Source organism: Bombina bombina, chromosome 2 (assembly GCF_027579735.1).
Source record: "Bombina bombina isolate aBomBom1 chromosome 2, aBomBom1.pri, whole genome shotgun sequence".
Classification (NCBI taxonomy): Eukaryota; Metazoa; Chordata; class Amphibia; order Anura; family Bombinatoridae; genus Bombina; species Bombina bombina.
Window position 1 is genome coordinate 159,820,639 of NC_069500.1, and position 20,288 is coordinate 159,840,926.

The window sequence follows — 20,288 nt, forward strand, 5'->3', positions numbered from 1 at the left end:
AAAGGTGTATATGTTTCCGACATGGAGACACTGCACACATGTGACACCTGAAGGGAAATCACAATAATGTTGTCATAAACAGTGATACATTACTAATGTGTATTGGGTGATGATGGCACATATATTTAATTAGGCTGATTCTGTAAACAATTTACCATCAGTTTAAATACATAGTTAACCCTTTAAGTGCACATGATGACGTGCACAATGTATCTAACGCGGATGACGACCATGTGTTGTCATGCAGGGGGTGTTCTTTCAGATCTCACCACGGCCCCCCTCTTTGCATTCTTACCTAATCCCTGGTGGTCTAGTGCTTAGCATTGCCCAGGAATCTAGGGATGCCGGTGACATCATTATGCAAATGTCAGCAAGGTGAAGAGGGGCTGGTGTTCAAACCCCTTTATCTCAGCTCCCTTAAAGGGTCATAAACCCCAAATTTGTCTTTCGTGATTCAGATGTAGCATACAATTTTAACAGCCTTCCAAATTGCTTACAAAGAAAATATGCTAATATAAGTAAATTGGAAACTTTTAAAAAAATGCTATGGTCTATTTGAATCATGAAAGAAACATGTTGGGTTTCATGTTCTTTTTTTTTTTTTTTTTTTTTAATACAACCAAGGGGTTACAGACAAAACCCTGTAGGAAGGGCATAATGCATCCATATAGCTCAAACATTATTATAATATTTGGGCAATCTACAGTGAGACTTCAGTTTTATAATAAAGGTAGTGAACAAAAAAGAAAGACAAAAATGGTCCTCTCCGAGCCGTATAAAAAGCAAATTAGAGTTTCCACTCAGGTATAATTAGGGCCAGGGGGGAGTTAGCTTTATAGTTTTATGGGGGGGGGATGCAGCGGACCAGAGCCGCTCGAAATATAATAGGGGGGGGGAGGGTGGAGGGCGGAGCCAGACGGCATGTCAAGCTTATAGTTGCTAATATCGGGACATTAAGTGGACATTAGTTTTAAATGCTAGTTAAACTCTTAAAAATATCTAGATAAAGTATAGGGGATCTAGAAATATCGATATGGGGGCATAATGAGGTTAATCTCAAGGCCTAAACTGAATATCCCTTTTATGTCAAGGGCAGATTTATCTTCTAGATCCTAAAATCAATTATAACAGGTATAAATATAAGATAATACCACTGATATGAAGATTTCTCTATATGTACTGATAAAATAATGTCCTGAGGAACTATGTAACCCTAACTTAGACATAAGATATATAATAGTGATTAAGGTAGGTTGTAGTAATTGTTGCTCTCATAACTCTATGGAGCTGTTATACTCATACGAAATATAAAACAGGATATCATAAAAGAAACAATAAGGAGAAATAAATGCCTGAGCCCAAGTTGCTAATGTAGGTTAGAAACCAATCTAGGTATAACATGCCAATACATATCTAAACAAAGGTACTGGTGTGAACATTAGAATATGTAAGTATTGGAGCCCCATAAAAAGCAGAGGTGCTAACATTTCAATTCAGGTATCGTTATAGAGATATAGCAAGATAGGAGAATTAAAGTATTGATGAGCAATGATATAGGTGTAAGAAACTATAAGTATATTAGGTATTAAGGCCCCATGTCACATACAACTGAACTGTAAGATCTTAATAAGGGGTGTAATCCAAAATCTCCCATCTCCCTCGCCGGCTGAGGGAGGTGCAGGCATCATATGGTCTAAATAGAGTAGGACTCAGCCCCAAGTAAAATTAATATAAATATAATAGATACCAATCGTGCCCCAATACGTTAACCTATATTATGCAGTGTCTAAAATGTAAAGATTAGGTTGGCTGTTGGAATGTGTAATTAAGGGAATAGAGCGGTGAGCTTTCATTAGTCTCACTATGATCTGGAAAGAGTGCTTCATATACCAGGATTAATCTTAGTACAAGGCATATGAGGACTTAAGTAAAATTAGACACATAATACAACGGCCTCAAGACCAGCATTAGGAACATATAAAGAACACTGTACCAGAATTTACATAACTGAAGTCCCGCATACAAAAGTGAAGACAAGAATTAGAGCTAGGCACAACACTATTGTAAAATAATAAAATAATCTCACCTAACTAGAAATAGGTTACATAAACAAGTATCTATATTGGTGGCACGTGGATTCATGACAATCTTCCAACACACCTACAGCACTTTGTTAATTATACCAATTTGAATCCATAAGGTCTACTTTTATTAAGCTAGAATAACTGATGCTTAAGTTTTAGAGGGCCAGTATCGGACTGCTAAATTGCTAAACAGAAAATTGGATTGTGGGCTTGTGGGCTTATAGATCAAGGAAAATAGATAATAATGAGCAAGAGAAAAAAAAAAATTATGTCAAACTATGGGACTTAACAATAACTCTAAACGTTGTCCCTGTAAGTTCAGCCAGATTACATAAGAGTTCACAGATCACCGTATTAGTATCTTCGGCAGTCAGCCTGTGGTGAAGCAGAAATAACAACAACAAAAATGTTAACCTCCCGGATCAAAGGTGCTCCTCAGCCATCCAGTGAGTATCATATAGATCAGCCTTCGGGTTCCCTGCCTCAGACTTGGGTGAGTAGCGCAATCGTGACCATAGCTGCGTAGATGCCAGATGAGAGAAGGTTGTGTATGAGCAAGTATCAGAGGCACCTTATCTGCGGCGGCTATTTTCGGCAAAGAGTGCATCTCAGCAAACACCTCCATCTTGAGCGGAGTGATAAATCTTCTGGCCGGGTCATATTTAGAGACCAAAGGTGGAGGATTGGGCTGCTTAGCTGGGAGCAGGAGAATTACCTCAGCACGAGGAGTGACTATGTTCCGTTTGAACTGAGGCTGCAGGCTTAGGGATCCTCGAGGTCCTGCAGGTGCCGTGGGTCCCGCCTCATACTTTTGAGAAATAATCAGGTTACTGGGTCTGCGGGCAGCTCCTATGATGGGTGGGGTGATAGATGGCCCATGCAGGATCTCATTGAGTGGTAGATGTAGGTCCGTTGGATCAGGCAGAGCTGGTTTCAGGAGTGCAGAAAGATCCTTAAAGTTTTCTTCCATCCGCCTCGTTAAGTTCTCTAGTAGATAAAGCAACATGTCATGCAGGTCTGCAGCGGGTCCCAGTGTCATTTTTACAAACTTAGACACTTTATAAAGTAGGGGGACGTATAAATATGCAAGCCGCCAGACTGATATTAAACGTTATAGAGACTGCAACTAAAGTCCTCGTGGCTGCTCCGGAACGTACAGCCTAAGGTTTAATTCCTCCCTCCAGTTGCAGATTCTAAATTTATGCCACAGTTTATAGAATGGGCATGAAAGGGTCTTTGTTAGGCGGTTTAGGGCATATATATAATTACCAGTAGTCCCCCTATAATAGGATTAAGATCCAGAGCTCTTGCAGGATGCGTCCATGCAGCTTGGCAGTTGGCTCCGTCCCCCGGGTTTCATGTCCCTTTAATTGAACAATATTTTATATTCCTGAAGTAAGATTTTTTGCAAACATAGCTTTTCAAAACTTATAGGCCATGTCCCAGTTGTTGAATCTGTTCAACAATATTGAGATACCTGTTTCTTAGTTCCAAGATATTATGAATTAAACTGGAGAAGCAATGACTGAAGAGGTCAGCTTCACAGAGGCTTGTTATCTCAGTACCAAATCTAACAGAATTTAAAGCATAAACTGTCAAGTTCTTCTTGCAACTAGAGAGCTTTTGGCCGCAATTCATCATAACAAAACAGTCCATAGACTGGGTTGGCAAACCTTTTTGAAAGCGTGTGTCTAAATTGGTGATAATCATCTAAAGTGCGTTTGTTAAAAGATGAATTTCTGGTTAGTTAGAACCCTAGGTGGCTACTATTATTTAACCACTATGGCAGTGGCTCACAACATTCTTTACATAAGACACAAAAGGTGCACTTCAGAAATATATGTGGCACCCCAGGGTTTTATTAGTGTTTAATATGGTCTATACATTTCTTAGTTCAAAAGAGTCTTGAGTTTTCATACTATCTATGCACTAATTTTGTCTGACATCTTTAGTTAAGGATTTTGATGCTCCAGGATAACGCGCTAAAGCCAGGGCTTGACAATTCCTGGGAGCCAGCAATCCATTGCTTTCGGCTTGTAACATCTAAAACAATTGTAATATAATGAGTTACTTCCTGCCAAGATAACCTCTACAGTCTTTTTGAGAATAGAAATAGCAAATCCTGAGTATGTCTATCTGTCTATGTCTATTTATCGAGTATCTATTCTACCTATCTTAATTATGTATTGTTATTAAAGGGACAGTCAAGTCAAAATTAAACTTTCAGGATTCAGATAGGGCATGCAATTTTTAAACAACTTTCCAATTTACTTTTATCATCAAATTTGCTTTGTTCTTTTGATATTCTGTGTTGAAAGCTAAATCTAGGTAGCCTCAAATGCAAATTTCTAAGCCCCTGAAGGCTGCCTCTTATCAGTGCATTTTGACAGTTTTTCACAGCTAGACAGAGCTAGATCATGTGTGCCATATAGATAACATTGTGCTCACTCCATTGGAGCTATTTATGAGTCAGCACCAATTGGCTAAAATGCAAGCCTGTCAAAAGAACTGAAATAAGGGAGCATTCTGCAGAGGCTTAGATACAAGGTAATCAAAAAGGGAAAAAGTATATTAATATAACTGTGTTGGTTATACAGAACTGGGGAATGGGTAATAAAGGGATTGTTTATCTTTTTACACAATAAAAATTCTGGAGTAGACTGTCCCTTTAAAGCAGAACTTGAGAAATCCCAAGAGTCTGTCACACTCTCAAGTTGAAAAGTCTGAAATCTGGAAGATACCAAGAGACTAAAGTACAGATTTAATTAAACCAATTTAGGTCTCTTTGAATACAATCCTGGAGTTAAAGGGACACTATACCCAAACATTTTCTTTCATGATTAAGGTAGAGAATATAATTTTAAACAACATTCCAATTTACTTCTATTACCTAATTTGCTTCATTCTTTAGATATACTTTAATGAAGAAATAACAATGCGCACGGTGAACCAATCACAGGAGGCATCTATGTGCAGCTACCAATCAGCAGCTACTAAGCATATCTAGATATGCTTTTCAGCAAATAATATCAAGAGAATGAAGCAAAATAGATAATAGAAGTAAATTAGAAAGTTGTTTATAATTGTATGCTCTTTCTAAATCATGAAAGAAAAATTTGGGTTTCATGTCCCTTTAACTGAATATTCCAACGTTAAAAAGATAAGTACCTGAACTCCTGTTATTTGGAATTGGAGAAAATAAAAAAAGGATTCCACAACCAAGGAAGAGGCTCAGTCAGGACAACAAAAAAAAAAAGAGGGGCAAACGAGCTCAAAGTCCTTATAACAGTTCCAGGTCAGCTCTCAGTATAGAAAAACATGGAAAGGTAATAAAAGAAGTAAACAGGCTCAAAATCCTTTTAACATTTGCAAATCAGAATCAAATGGACAAATGAACAAGCGAGGTATCAGATGGACAAAATCCATTAAACAGTTCCAAGTCAGCATTATTAGACAACAGAAGCCAGGCAAGATGGATTAGGAAGAGGCAAAGTAGCAAGCAGGAACAAGGTTAGCAACAAGAGGACCAAAATCGAAGTGCACCCAGTGGAAACTCAACAACCAAGTCATGGGCAATGCAGACAATCTTGTGTCAAAATTTAAAGCTGAAAAAAGTAGTTTCAATGATGTGACGGCGAGACACTGCAACATATGACAAGAAAGGCTGCCTACGGAAGTGATGTAGCCATAAATGACGCAATACGAAACCAAGTTGGCAAAAAGAAGGATCAAGTGCTGAACGGAACTACACAAACATCAAAAATAAAAAAAAGGGATACTACTATACCGTATTAGATATGGTTAACGTATACAGTAATGATTGTGCAAGCAAATGTTAAAGTGTATATAAATAAGGGAAATATTCATTAATACTGGTAAATACACAAGTATCTTTCATGCACATATATGAAGCAGTATATAATACAATTTAATACAAATGGATACAATTCATTAAATAAAAACACAATAAAAAGACAGAGCAACGTCCTGTATAGGAACAGTCCCAGGTTTAAAACAATCCGTTATCCAATCTGCAATAATGGAAGAGAGACTCCTTATGTGTGGTTAATGCAGTAAAAGATTTGAAATGCATTGCTCAGTTTTAAAGGTGCAGACCACCGTAATTAGTCTGTTTAATTTACTCCATTACGAGTCCGCTCGATGAGGTGTTTGGCTAAATCCCTATAACGTAATCGCCAGAAAACAAATACAACGGACAACGCTTTTCTAAACCGCTTTGGAGGCTGTGGACGGGAATTTTAAAGATATCCTTGGATGTAAGTACAGATATGTTTCTATAGCTGTCTACATTAACCACGCATAAGGGGCTCCATTTATTAAGTAGCGGATGCTGCTTCGGAGTCCGCTCGTTTCAGGCTCGCCTGAAACAGAAGTTAAAAAGCAGCGGTCACCTTTTAGGTGGCTGATTGAAATCATCCCTATCCGATCGGGATGATTGACAGCCCACCACCAGTGAGCAGGGGGCGGTATTGCACAAGCATTTCACCAGAAATGCTTGTCCAATGTTAAACGCGGACATCGTATGCTGTCCGCATTTAACAATGTTGAGTGGACTTGATTCACTACAGCGAGTCATGTCTGCTTGACATTTAACCCCTTAACGACCGAGGACGTGCAGGGTACGTCCTCAGAAAAAAGGCAGTTAATGCCTGAGAACGTACCCTGCACGTCCTCGGTGTGGAAAGCAGCTGGAAGCGATCCTGCTCGCTTCCAGCTGCTTTCCGGTTATTGCAGTGATGCCTCGATATGGAGGCATCCTGCAATAACCTTAAATGGCCATCCGGTGCAGAGAGAGCCACTCTGTGGCCCTCTCTGCACCGGACATCGGTGGCCGGTAACGTTGGTGGGTGGGAGCTGACTTGGGAGGCGGGTGGGCGGCCATCGATGGGCCGGGTAATGTAGAGGGGGGCGGGATCGGGGGCGATGGGGGCGTGCACGTCGGGCGGCGGGCGGGCGCGTGCACGGGGCGGGAGCGGGTGGGAACCGCTACACTACAGAAAAGACTGTTCTAAAAGTTTGTGTAAAGCTTTTTATTTTTTTAAAAAAAAACAGTCAAAGGTATCTAGGAGGGGGTGGGGGTTTGTTCTTTGGTGGGTAGGGGAGCTACACTACAGAAAATGGGGAAAAAATAAAAAAAGCAACTGTTTTTTTTATAAACTGGGTACTGGCAGACAGCTGCCAGTACCCAAGATGGCGGCCATTAAGGCAGAGGGGGAGGGTTAGACAGCTGTTTGGTGGGGGATCAGCCAGGTTGGGGGCTAAGGGGGGCTCCTACACAGCAGCATATGTAAATATGCTTAAAAAAAACCCCAAAAAGCCTAAATATATATTTTATTTTAGTACTGGCAGAGTTGCTGCCAGTACTTAAGATGGCGGGGACAATTGTGGGGTGGGGGAGGGAAGGGAGCTGTTTGGGAGGGATCAGGGGGTCTGATGTGTCAGGTGGGAGGCTGATCTCTACACTAAAGCTAAAATTAACCCTGCAAGCTCCCTACAAACTTCCTAATTAACCCCTTCACTGCTAGCTATAATACACGTGTGATGCGCAGCGGCATTTAGCGGCCTTCTAAGTACCAAAAAGCAACGCCAAAGCCATATATGTCTGCTATTTCTGAACAAAGGGGATCCCAGAGAAGCATTTACAACAATTTGTGCCATAATTGCACAAGCTGTTTGTAAATGATTTCAGTGAGAAACCTAAAATTGTGAAAAATTTAACTTTTTTTTTAATTTGATCGCAATTGGCGGTGAAATGGTGGCATGAAATATACCAAAATGGGCCTAGATCATTACTTGGGGTTGTCTACTACACTACACTAAAGCTAAAATTACCCCAAAAAGCTCCCTACATGCTCCCTAATTAACCCCTTTACTGCTGGGCATAATACACGTGTGGTGCACAGTGGCATTTAGCATCCTTCTAATTACCAAAAAGCAACACCAAAGCCATATATGTCTGCTGTTTCTGAACAAAGGGGATCCCAAAGAAAAATTTACAATCATTTATGCCATAATTGCACAAGCTGTTTGTAAATAATTTCAGTGAGAAACCAAAAGTTTGTGAAAAAGTGAACGATTTTTTGTATTTGATCGCATTTGGCGGTGAAATGGTGGCATGAAATATACCAAAATTGGCCTAGATCAATACTTTGGGATGTTTACTAAAAAAAATATATACATGTCAATAGATATTCAGGGATTCCTGAAAGATATTAGTGTTCTAATGTAACTAGCGCTAATCTTGAAAAAAAAATGGTTTGGAAATAGCAAAGTGCTACTTGTATTTATGGCCCTATAACTTACAAAAAAAGCAAAGAACATGTAAACATTGGGTATTTCTAAACTCAGGACAAAATTTAGAAACTATTTAGCATGGGTGTTTTTTGGTGGTTGCAGATGTATAACAGATTTTGGGGGTCAAAGTTAGAAAAAGTGTGTTTTTTCCCATTTTTTTCTCATATTTTATAATTTTTTTTAAAGTAAATTATAAGATATGATGAAAATAATGGTATCTTTGGAAAGTCCATTTAATGGCGAGAAAAACGGTATATAATATATGTGGGTACAGTAAATGAGTAAGAGGAAAATTACAGCTAAACACAAACACCGCAAAAATGTAAAAATAGCCTTGGTCCCAAATGGACAGAAAATGGAAAAGTGCTGTGGTCATTAAGGGGTTAATAAATCAACCCCAAGGAGTCTCTCTTCCATTTTTGCAGATTGGATAACAGATTGTTTCAAACCTGGGACTGTTCCTATACTTTTTTGTATTTTTATTTAATGAATTGTATCCGTTTGTAATAAATTGTATTATATACTGCTTCATATATGTGCATGCAAGATACTTGTGTATTTACCAGTATTAATTAATATTTTCCTTTATTCATTTACACTTAAGCATTTGTTTGTGCAAATATTGTCGTATACATGTTGCAACAAAGTAAACAAACTCACGGTTTCTGAAACCTGCTTTACTGGCTCCCCAAACATTTTGCTGGTTTCTAAAATGTATCATCCTCTTTTTTTTTAAAGGTAGGCTAAGTCTTTTTAACAAGAAACAATTTCTTAGTTTACTTTGCATTTTAATGGTTCCGCTCCAATTGTTTTTTTTTTCTTTTTTCAACATAGGCAAAGTGTTAATGAAACTTGTACTATAAATGTGAAAAACGAAAGTGTCTGAAGTACTAAATACATTCTTTATCTAATTCTTTGTATGTGTTGCTCCTTCAGCAATTTATGTGTTATATGAAAGTATACAGGTTTAGATTATTGTATTAGTTTATGAACTTTGATCCTTCTAAAGTCATAAGTATAGGTTTGTCATCAAAGACTTTTAATAGCCCTTTCAATAATCTTTGCTTATATAGGACATTAAAATGAGCAGTGATTCTGCTGGCTCAGAACACTTTTCTAACTAAATTCTTCAAATACTAAAGATGTGTCAATCTGTGCTTTAAAGAGTGAGCATCTTAAAATACAAAGTGATCATTTGTATTGTAAGATATTTCTGTGTTTCTAAAGGCGCCAGGATTCTGTCATTTCATATTAAAAGTGATCTTGAGTGATCATGTTTTTGCATATTTAAAATGTTCAGTTGTCTGAATTTATATATCATGCTCATAAAATACTAGGTTACCTATAATTTTATCATTGTTATAAATCTGCTTTTCCTTATCTAAGAGAGAGTAAAATACTTTGACCCAGTATTTAAAGGGAGATGAAAGTCAAAATTAAAGGGACATTAAACCCAATTTTTTTCTTTCATGATTCAGATAGCAAATACCATTTTAAACAACTTTCTAATTTACTTCTATTATCTAATTTGCTTCATTCTCTTGATATTCTTTCCTGAAAAGCATATCTAGATAGGCTCAGTAGCTTCTGATTGGTGGCTGCACATATTTGGCTCATGTGATTGGCTCACCCATGTGCATTGATATTTCTTTAACAAAGGATATCTAAAGACTGAAGCAAATTAGATAATAGAAGTTAATTGATATGTTGTTTAATCTTGTATTCTCTATCTGAATCATGAAAGAAAAAAAATGGGTTTAATGTCTCTTTAAGCTTTCATGGTTCTGATAGAGCATATCATTTCAAGGGACTTTTTATTTTACATCTATTATCAAATTTACCTTAAGCTTACCAAGGTATGCTTGGGAGCAGCAATGCAATACTGGGAGTGGGAGCTAATGTGATTGGTGGCTGCACACATAGGCCTTTTAGCATTGGCTCACCAGATGTATTCAGCTAGGTCCCAGTAGTGCATTACTGCTCTGAAGATGACATAACTATGGGCTCGTTTCCATTGTGCCGTTAAAAATGCTCATTGGAAAAAGCTCAATTTTAGTACCAGGTTTCCAACGAAATAGTTTGCAGATTGCGTGCAGTCGCCCTTTTCATGTAGGTGTAAGTTAACGTTGTGTTAACGCTTCCATCTGATGCTGGATTTCTTGAGAATTAATTAATTGCTATGGTAACCTGACCTTACACTATGGGAATTAATCCCATATGACGCCGCATACAAGTGCGGCACGTATATTTTACCTGTTGCTCGCTGTTATGACCCCCATAAACTAACATAAATAGAACCGGCGTCCCAAGTGGGTATCATATATTCAGCCCAAGGACTTGCTACACATAGGCAGGCTTAGCAAGCCTTGCACTGATTATATGAGCACCATAACTCCTTAAAAGCAAACACCTAACTCATGCGCAAAATGTTCTTTGCCTTGTGGGGGATGGCGGTTTAGGGGTTAATAGGTTAAATAGGTACTTTGTGTTGTGGGGAATGGCGGTTTAGGGGTTAATAGGTTAAATAGGTACTTTGCGTTGGGGGGGGATGGCGGATTAGGGATTAATAGGTTAAAAAGGTACTTTGCTTTGTGGGGGGATGGCGGATTAGGGGTTAATAGTCTAAATAGGTAGATTGTGTTGGGGGTGGCGGTTTAGAGGTGGCGGATATAGGGGTTTTGACGTGTCGGGTTTATTTTTAGGAGGCGGGTTAGATTTTAATGGGAACCAGGCATCAAAAAGCTCCTTTTTACTCTTTTACACCTAGTTGAGCTGGGTGTGTTTTTTCTCATTGTATCAACAGCCTGCGACAGTGTATTAATGGTTTGGGCTGCCATTGGAAACCTGGTATAGTTTATAGATTAGCGGCTTCTAATACTTTCTACCGGGGAATTTTTTTTTCCGGCAGGCGGAGTCCGATTGACGGAATTGAGATATAACGCACCATTTGAAGCAGTCGATGAACGAAATTGCTTCCGACAGCATATTTATCGTTTTGTGAGCGCATGCAAACCGAATTACGGCTCAATGGAAACGAGCTGCAAGTGTTTAACCCCTTTCTTGCCCAGGTGGCGAGAGTACACGATCCATTCTCCTTGGAATTACTCTTCGATACCACTAGGAGGAGGCAAAAACTCAAGAGCTCTATAAACACCCCCCCCCCCCACCACCTCACAGGTACCACCTCAGTCTTGTCTTTGCTTCTGCTGGAGGTGGTCAAAGAATGAAGATGTGCATTTGATTCTTCAGAGAGAGGGACTTTCAGTCTATGTTGAGGCCCGTTTTCCCCTCAGAGTACAGTGTTTGTCAGATGGATGTATATGAGGTATGGTTTGTGACTCTCTTTTTCACCTCATGGGAAATTTTGTCAGAAACCTTCCATAGTGTTCACAGGGACTCTTTTGCTTCCTCTTATGGATCTACAATATACTCCTATTCTATAACATCTGCTGATGTATTTCAGTACTAGTTTGGCTATCTACTTTACTAATAGATGAGTATTTTTTGGTATCATATTTTTATTTATATGACATTCTGTAGCCTAGTCGGGCATTTATAGTTATGATATATATAGCCTTGGGACAGAATCAGTATATTTCTATTTCGCTTTAAGTATTTTGCGCACCACTGGAAACTAATTACTGCTCATTTTACAAGCTCAGTTGCCACCTCTTGGGCTTTCAAAAATGAGGCTTCGGTTATTTGCAATATATACATTTGTTGGAGAATGGAGATATAAACACATATGATGTATTAGTTGAATAATATTTTTCTCCATCATTTTATTTGGAATGCGTTTTAGTTAAGAAGTAGAATGGTAATATAGGAAGTTAAAACCATTTTCTTTAGAAATAGGATTTTATGCAGTTAATATATCTTATACGCTGAAACATGGTATGTAGAAAATATACTAAAGTGCAGTAAAAATTAGTGCAGGGATAGTTGTAATCAAGTCATTAGAGGTGAAAATATGTTTCATACCTAAACCTGCATTTAATATGATTAAAGGGACACTAAACCCAATTTTTTTTTCTTTTGTGATTCAGATAGAGCATGAAATTTTAAGCAACTTTCTAATTTACTCCTATTATCAAATTTTCTTCATTCTCTTGGTATCTTTATTTGAAATGCAAGAATGTTAGATGCCGGACCATTTTTGGTGAACAACCTGGGTTGTTGCTGATTGGTGGATAAATTCATCCACCAATAAAAAATTGCTGTCCAGAGTCTGAACCAAAAAAAAAAGCCTAGATGCCTTCTTTTTCAAATAAAGATAGCAAGAGAACGAAGAAAAATTAATAATAGGAGTAAATTAGAAAGTTGCTTAAAACTGCATGCTCTATCCGAATCACGAAAGAAAAAAAAGTGGGTTCAGTGTCCCTTTAAATGATCTGTTATTATGTCTAACTCTAAAGTTATTTGACGACCCTGTTTAAATGTCAGCAAAGCTCTTTAGCAGTATTTTTGAGAGTGAGATTTGTTCAGATAAACATTAATGCATTTTTATTTTTTTCTGCAACTGCTATCATACCTGTAATCTTTATGAGGGACCAATTTTTGTATGTATGTTTATCTGTGTATAGGTTGAAATATAAATAATGTCAAATGTACTGCCATATAATTTGTCAATGAAATCCACCTTGAGTATGATAGTTTATATTATTTTATATGTATTTACATTATTTTTAGTCATAAAGTCTTTTGTAGCCCCTCATTAGAAAAGGTTGGTCACCCGGCCTTGGTCTGCATTTTTAATATTATTTATTTGGCTAAAGAGGATATTTGAGGGGAACAGTGATCATGGAAAGGGAACACACATTTAAATAAAGGTCAGAAGTGAGGGGTGGATATGAGAGTTATTGGTCAGAAGATGTTGCCGGATCTGAGGAGTTACATAGAAATTTGAGGGAGTAGGAATGGAGTGTTTCAAATGCCATAAAGTTTTTCCATTTAAACATCTTTGTCTATGCACTCTTATTCACACTTAAAGGGATATGAAACCCACACAATTTCTTTTGTGATCCAGACAGAACATACAATTTTAAAAAAGTTTCTAATTTTCTTCTATTATCAAACTTGCTTAGTTCCCATGATATTCTGCATTGAAGAGATACCTAGGTAGGCATCTGGAGCACTACATCAGGAAATGCTGTCATCTAGTACTCTTGCAAAACTGCTGCCATATAGTACTCCAGAAATAGACCGGCTTCTTAACAAACGTCCCTGCTTTTTAACAAAAGATAGCAAGAGACGGAATAAAAATGTATAATAGAAGTAAACTAGAAAGTAGTTTAAAATTGCATGGTCTATCTGAATCTAACTGAAAAATGCTGGGCTTTATATCCCTTTAATATAAAGTATCACACCAATGACATTCTGTTCTCCATGCATATCTTATAATTATAACGGGTAATTATTTACTTTTGCGAAATACATTTTGGAGAAAATAATGCATAGTTTTATTTGTGTATTTTTCACAGTGCCCTTTCTGAGGACGAGAAATCGACGTTGCGTGCAGGACTTATCAGCAACTTCAATGAGCCAGTAAATCAGGTTAGGCGATAAAATCAATATTGATCAGTCAGTAATTTTCTGGTTTTAATACAAGAATAAAAAGCCTTTTTTAGATAGTTAAATGCGTTCCAGGGTTTTTGATACACTAACGTTGTTGCCGGTTCTTGGTTTAGAGTACACACTTCAGGCAAATCCTAGTAGATAATAACACATTGTTATGAATATTTTATAGATATCACATTCAGAAGCATGTATGAAAAATTAAATTAAATTATAAATTAATTCTTTATATGTATTAATGTGATGTGAAAATGCAGTATATATATATATATATATATATATTTTTTAATATTGTTTTTATTCAAAATTTTGCAAATCAATAACAAGAACTTATGCCCATTGTTCTACGGCAGTGCAGTGGGATCCATATAACATCTCTAAGGAGAACACTGGGTGGCAAGGATGCCTGCTCAAGTTCTCTCCATCTGTCACAAGATTGGAGTACTCCCCATTGGGGGATATGCGTAAGCATGGCTCCTTCGTAGTATTTCACTACCGACGGAGATGCGAGTCCGCCTGAGCGGATGGGGAATTGCAAAGTCCTATGGGCAATTTGGGGGGTCTTACCTTGCCAAATGAACTTTGTGATCTCATTCTGGAATTGAAAGAGGAGATGCATAGGGACTCTAATTGGTAAACAGCGAAACAGGTAGGTTAATTTAGGGAGGAAAGACATTTTGAGAGAAGCTATTCTTCCCATCCATGAGATAGACTTATGTTCCCACATGTTTTTTAATTTGCGTAATTCTGTTAGTAAGGGGAAGTAATTTATCCTTTATCATTTGTGGGACACTTTTAGACAGTTTTACTCCTAAATGGGTAATCCGCTCAGTCAACCACTTGAAGGTGAATCTGTCTTTCAGTTTACGGATGTAGGATTGTGAGTAACCCCACCAAAAAATTTCAGTTTTGTGCGCGTTGAGTTTATAAAAGGAAAGATCTCCAAATATACTTAAGGTATCTAACAATCTAGGGATAGCTTTGGCGGGGTCTGCGGTAAATATGGTGATGTCATCCGCAAACAGTGCGATTTTGTGCAGTGTACCCGAAAGTCTAATCCCTGGTAAGGACGCGTCTGACCGAATTGTCATGGCCAGAGGTTCAATCGCTAAGGCAAATAACAGGGGCGAGAGGACACCCCTGTCTAGTGCCATTCGATATGCTAAGCGGCGAGGTCCGAAATCCTAAACCTCTTACAAAAGCCGTTGGAGCCGAATACAAAGCTTTGATGGCCGTACAGGTTGCGGACGGAAAATTAAAGGCTTGGAGTGTTTTTCACAGGTATTCCCACCAAACTCGGTCAAAAGCCTTCTCAGCATCTAAAGAGATGACTGAGAAGGGCTTATTCATCCTGGTTGACTCGCTTATGATATTAATGAGGCGCCTAGTGTTATCCGGACCCTCTCGGTTGTAGATAAATCCTACCTGATCAGGGTTAATTAGATCCGGTAATAGTTTGCCAATGCGGGTAGCTAAAATCTTGGAATAGATCTTAATATCCGCGTTGATCAGGGAAATCGGTCTGTAATTTAAACAGAGAGAAGGGTCCTTGTCCGGTTTGGGTATCGCAACAATAGCAGCCTGTAAAAACTCTTCCTTGAAAGACCCATCCTTTCCTGCTAAGTCAAAAAACCTAAGCAGGTATGGAGCGAGTTCGTGAATATACTGTTTATAAAATTGGGCAGAAAACCTGTCAGGGCCAGGGGCCTTAAAAGGCTTCAGGCGCTTGATGGTTTGCTTAATTTCAAGCAGCGGGATTGGCATGGTGAGCGTGCTATGCTGCTCTGCCGTGAGCGTGGGTAGATTTAAGGTAGACAAGTACCTTTTGATATAATGTATGGAGGAAGGCTTTGAGTTTTCCGCAGTGCCAATGTTATATAATTTGGAATAGAAATCAGCAAAACTTTCACCTATCAGGGACGGTTTCTTATGTAGTCTATTATTATGGAGGATTTGTGAAATGCGGGTAGCACTATGTTTGTTCCGTAGTTTATTGGCTAGAAGAGTATAAGCCTTGTTTCCCTTATGATAGAGTTGTTTTAGCTTAGATAGGTTGCACTGGGTTCGCTTTAACTCCAATAGGTTGATATGGTCCCTAACTACTCTAATTTGCTCTGTCACGTCTGCTGAAATAGAGACCCGGTTGCATGTTTCCAGGTTTCTGAGTTTGGTGTGCGCCTGATCAAGCGTTAAGCCAGCCAACTTTCTCAAATGGCTCTGTTTGCGAATTATGAGGCCTCTAGCTATTGCTTTGATGGCACCCCAAAGAGTATCATCTGGGATTTGCCTGTTGTCGTTTTGTCTAAGCAGTTCAGATAAATCGCGTCTCAGCTCCTCTCTAAAAGCAATGTCTGTTAGAATGTGACGTGGGAGACTCCATCCTGTTTGGGGAAATGGCTTGTTCGTCGGGTGCAGGTCAGTTATAAGTAAGTCATGGTCCGACCAGCAGCTTAAAACCAGTTGCTGACGTAAGGCTCTGTGTGCCATCTCCATAGTGGTAGTCATACCTTCGGTGGAATCCAACAGATTGTCGAAGAGCTCTGACAAGTAGATCTGCAGGTCCGCAGATGAGACATCTTCCAGAATGCCCCGGAATCTAATATTATTCTGTCGGGCACGTTCTTCGACATCCGCCAGTTTTAATTCAAGTTGGCTTAACTGGTCAGACAGCCACTAGACGCGAGTAGATTTGTCTGGTCTGTGGTAATGTTGTCTTGCCTTCTCTCTAGGGAGTCCACCCCATCTCCAATATCTTCAATATCCTTCTTGAGCTCAGCATGGCTCCTTTGGATTTCCTTTGTGATGGAACGTGTTTTCTGTGCAAACATTTTTTTAAGAGTCTCCTCTGTGATATAGTGTTGAGGTCTGGAGAGTGGAGCAGCATCAGGTTGGGACCTCTCTTCAACTGATTCTGGTTCACTGAAGTCATCATGTGAATCTTCTTCGGGTCTCCTAACTGGCTGTGTAAAGTGGTCTAGGACTGTTTTCTTAGCTGGACCAGGGGTTCTAGGTTGTCGCCTAGCGGTGTGGGGCATTTTCGTTGTGGCTAAGTGACCGGCCGGCCACTTGAAGCGCAATCCTGGAAGCAAAATATTAGGTAGACAAGGCTGTATATGGCTAAGTTAGGTTATCAAATTTAGTTACGTTACATTGAGGCACATTAGTTACACTTAAAAACGAGAATGAGCATGCACCTAAGGAGTGAGGCCTAGAGGCTCCACCCGGCTCCTACCCCTCCATTTCAGCGGTCAAAACCAGACCAGAACTCTACCTGCAGGGAAGGAGGCAGAGAAAGTCACCACGCAGGGGCAGGGGCCATCCGGAACCCCCCGGCACAGGTTGAGCAAAAAAAAAAAAAAATTCTAGAACCCACGCACCCCTAGCCAGCCCAGGAACAGTGGATATGACCCGGAGGAAGGGAAAAAGGAAAGGGGAAGTTACCAACTCAGACAAGCTGAGTCGGAAAGGGAGGACCAGCTAGGGATCTCACAACAACAGTAATCAACAAAGTGTGGTCGTTTACTAAAACAAATTGATAAGGCAGCAACTATTAATATAAAGGGTCTATAGAATGCAATAGAAAGGGTGACAAGGAGTGGGGGCCTTTTTCTGAGTGTGCCAAAAGAGCGTCTATACAGGTCAGTTGAAAGGGTAAACCTTAACCAGCAAAGGTCATTTGAGGAGAAATTTGGATTGGGGCTTAAACTGGGTTTACAATGCTAAGCCTCGCTGTAGTGGCACAAATAAGGTGAGGGCGGGTACAAGCGAGGTGGGGATGTGACCAACCCAGGTAAGCGGGGTCGGAAAGGGAGAGGCACAAGGGAGCCCACGGACGTCAGCCCCCTTCTGCAAATACTTAACTAATAAGTATTATACACAGTACTGACAAAATATGAATCCAAACAATATAGATCACAGTGAGTTTAGTCTTGTGTTATGGTGCTAGTAATAAGCTGCGTAAAACAAAATACAACACAGTAAAACAATATGATTAACTGGTTAAACCCTGTGAGAAACCTGTGGGAGAAAATTTTATTGTTAGAGCAAGGTATTAAATAACACTACACATCAGGTGGCAGACCTAAGGACAATAATGCTGACGCAGCAGCCTAATGCATCTAAGTCTCTGATGAGAAGTCTGAGTGGGGTCTCACAGCCGTGAGAGGAGAATGTGTGAATGGAGTTTTTGTGTCCCAGATGGTATGTATGTCCCACTGTCAATGAGGAGTAGCTCCACTTGTAACCCCCAAAGGCAAGAGAATGAAAACAACTGGGTGTAGGGCCCTAATCCAAGCCCCAAATAGAAGAGGGGAAGAGTCTAAATAGGGTCTATGTTTAGGACTGTAGGGCCTCAGAGGTGGGCTATGTAGGCTTGGCAAGTCTGTGGAAGGGTCCTCCCGGGATTTAGTAAGTTAGGCCTCACTGGGCGTCATGGACCAGCTGGTTAGAGATGTTGTTGCCCGGTTATATCAGAGCCTCAGGGGTGGCAAAGGAGGACCGGATGTTGTAGGCGACCCTAAGGGGCAAGCCCTGACATATATGCAAGCCCTGTGTAGCCCGCTTCCCCTCCCAGTCTCACCTCACCTCAGACCGGGATGATGTGTGAGACTGCAACACTTGAATGAGGCCTTGTTCCTAGGACGGCAGTTTGTATACTATAGAACTGGTCTCCAATAGGCCTCTAATATATGTGGGGCCGTTAATATACTCTGCAGGGCAGGGATATAAGCCACAGGAGCCTCAAGGAGCAGTCAAACAGGGTAGGTGCAGAATTAGATTTTGTGCAGGGGCCTATGCTAGAGTAATGAGGCAGAGTCCCTAGGCCTGCTCACTTATTGGGTTAATCGGGTGTACACTTATTTTTCTTCCTGGTTGTGCGTGCAGGTTTTAGGCCAAGTGTATTGGCTCTGGGGGTTGCATATAAAAGAGCAGTTTCAGTTCTTACCCCTACGAGAGTTGCGGGTTCCCAGCTTATTAGGGGTCTGATCATCGGCCAGGATCCTTCGCTGCAGCTAGGGGCCATATTAGTTGCCGTCTTTGACTGTTAGCAGCCTCAGGAAAATGCTGCACATCCACTCCGGAGCGGGGCCCCGACCCTCCGGAGTTCTAAGAGGAGCGCAATCCAAGGAGCGACTGAGGACAGACGATCACCTCTCCTCTGCAGCAGGGATGACCCGACCAGGCGGCTCAGGGATGGAGTCAGCGCCACGTGGGTCACGCAGGGATCCTGTGTGCTTATCGAGTCCGTGGCAGAGGTTGGATCACATGGGGGTGACCCTGCAGCACCAGGGTATGGTCCGGACTGAGATCTGCAAAGCGGAGTTGTTAGTTTAGGGACCGCCTGGCTTCTTACCGCTTGTCTAGTGCCAAGTAGATGGGATAGACGGCCCTCAAGCCGTAACGGCAATATGGCGGGTTTTCGCGCCATTAGCTCCGATGCCGGGGCTAAAGCGGCTTGCACTTATATTTTCTTAAAATCAGGTCTTCTCCGGAGTCAGCTCCTCAGTGCCAGATCCGATGTAAATGCAGGGAGGGAGTCACACTTGGTGTAGTGGCACCTAGTCTCAGTCCCCGATATTTGAATGGCCCTCTTTTCTGGTCTCCGTATAGATAGGTTTAGGCTATCCTCAATTAAGGTCTTTAAAGTTCAATTATATCCCGTAGAGGCAAGGGATATCTGTCCTGCTATGGACCCGCAGAGTGTATCTTAAGAATCCTCAGCAAGGATTAGGGAAAAAGCTTTTTTTTATGTACTCAACAATGGAGAGCTCTTCTCCAGCACGTCTATTCTCCTCAGCGGTTAGCTCCGCCCCCCCAGTATATATTTTAAAGAGTCTGATACATTAATTGACATTGAAGAAATAATTTATTTGAAGTTGCTGATTTTCTACCAATATACATGACTGTATGTATCATTTATCTGTTCCTTTAAAAAAAAAAAAAAAAAAAATAATCGGACAGTCTACTTGAAAATGGTATTGTTCGAAAAGATAGATACTCCCTTTATTACCAATTCCCCAGTTTTGCATAACCAATACAGTTATATTAATATACTTTTTACCTCTGTGATTACCTTGTATCTAAGCCTCTTCAGACTGCCCCCTTATTTGAGTTTTTTTGACCTACTTGCATTTTTGCAAATCAGTGCTGACTCCACAATCTATCTGGCACACATGAACTAACACATGATCTAGCGCTGTCTAGCTTTGACAAACTGTCAAAATGCACTGAGATAAGAGGTGGCCTTCAAGGGCTTAGAAATTTACATATGAGCCTACCTAGGTTTAGCTTTAAACAAAGAATACCAATAGAAAA

At 40.0% G+C, this 20,288-nt stretch overlaps 1 protein-coding gene across 1 annotated transcript in view; it reads left to right on the top strand.

Moving 5' to 3' along the window:
• Positions 1-20,288, top strand: part of IPO11 (importin 11) — a 950,863-nt gene that overhangs the window by 118,165 nt on the left and 812,410 nt on the right. The window contains exon 4 of the mRNA XM_053701321.1: positions 13,880-13,952. Coding sequence (XP_053557296.1) covers positions 13,880-13,952 — 73 coding nt within the window. The remainder of the gene's footprint in view (positions 1-13,879; positions 13,953-20,288) is intronic.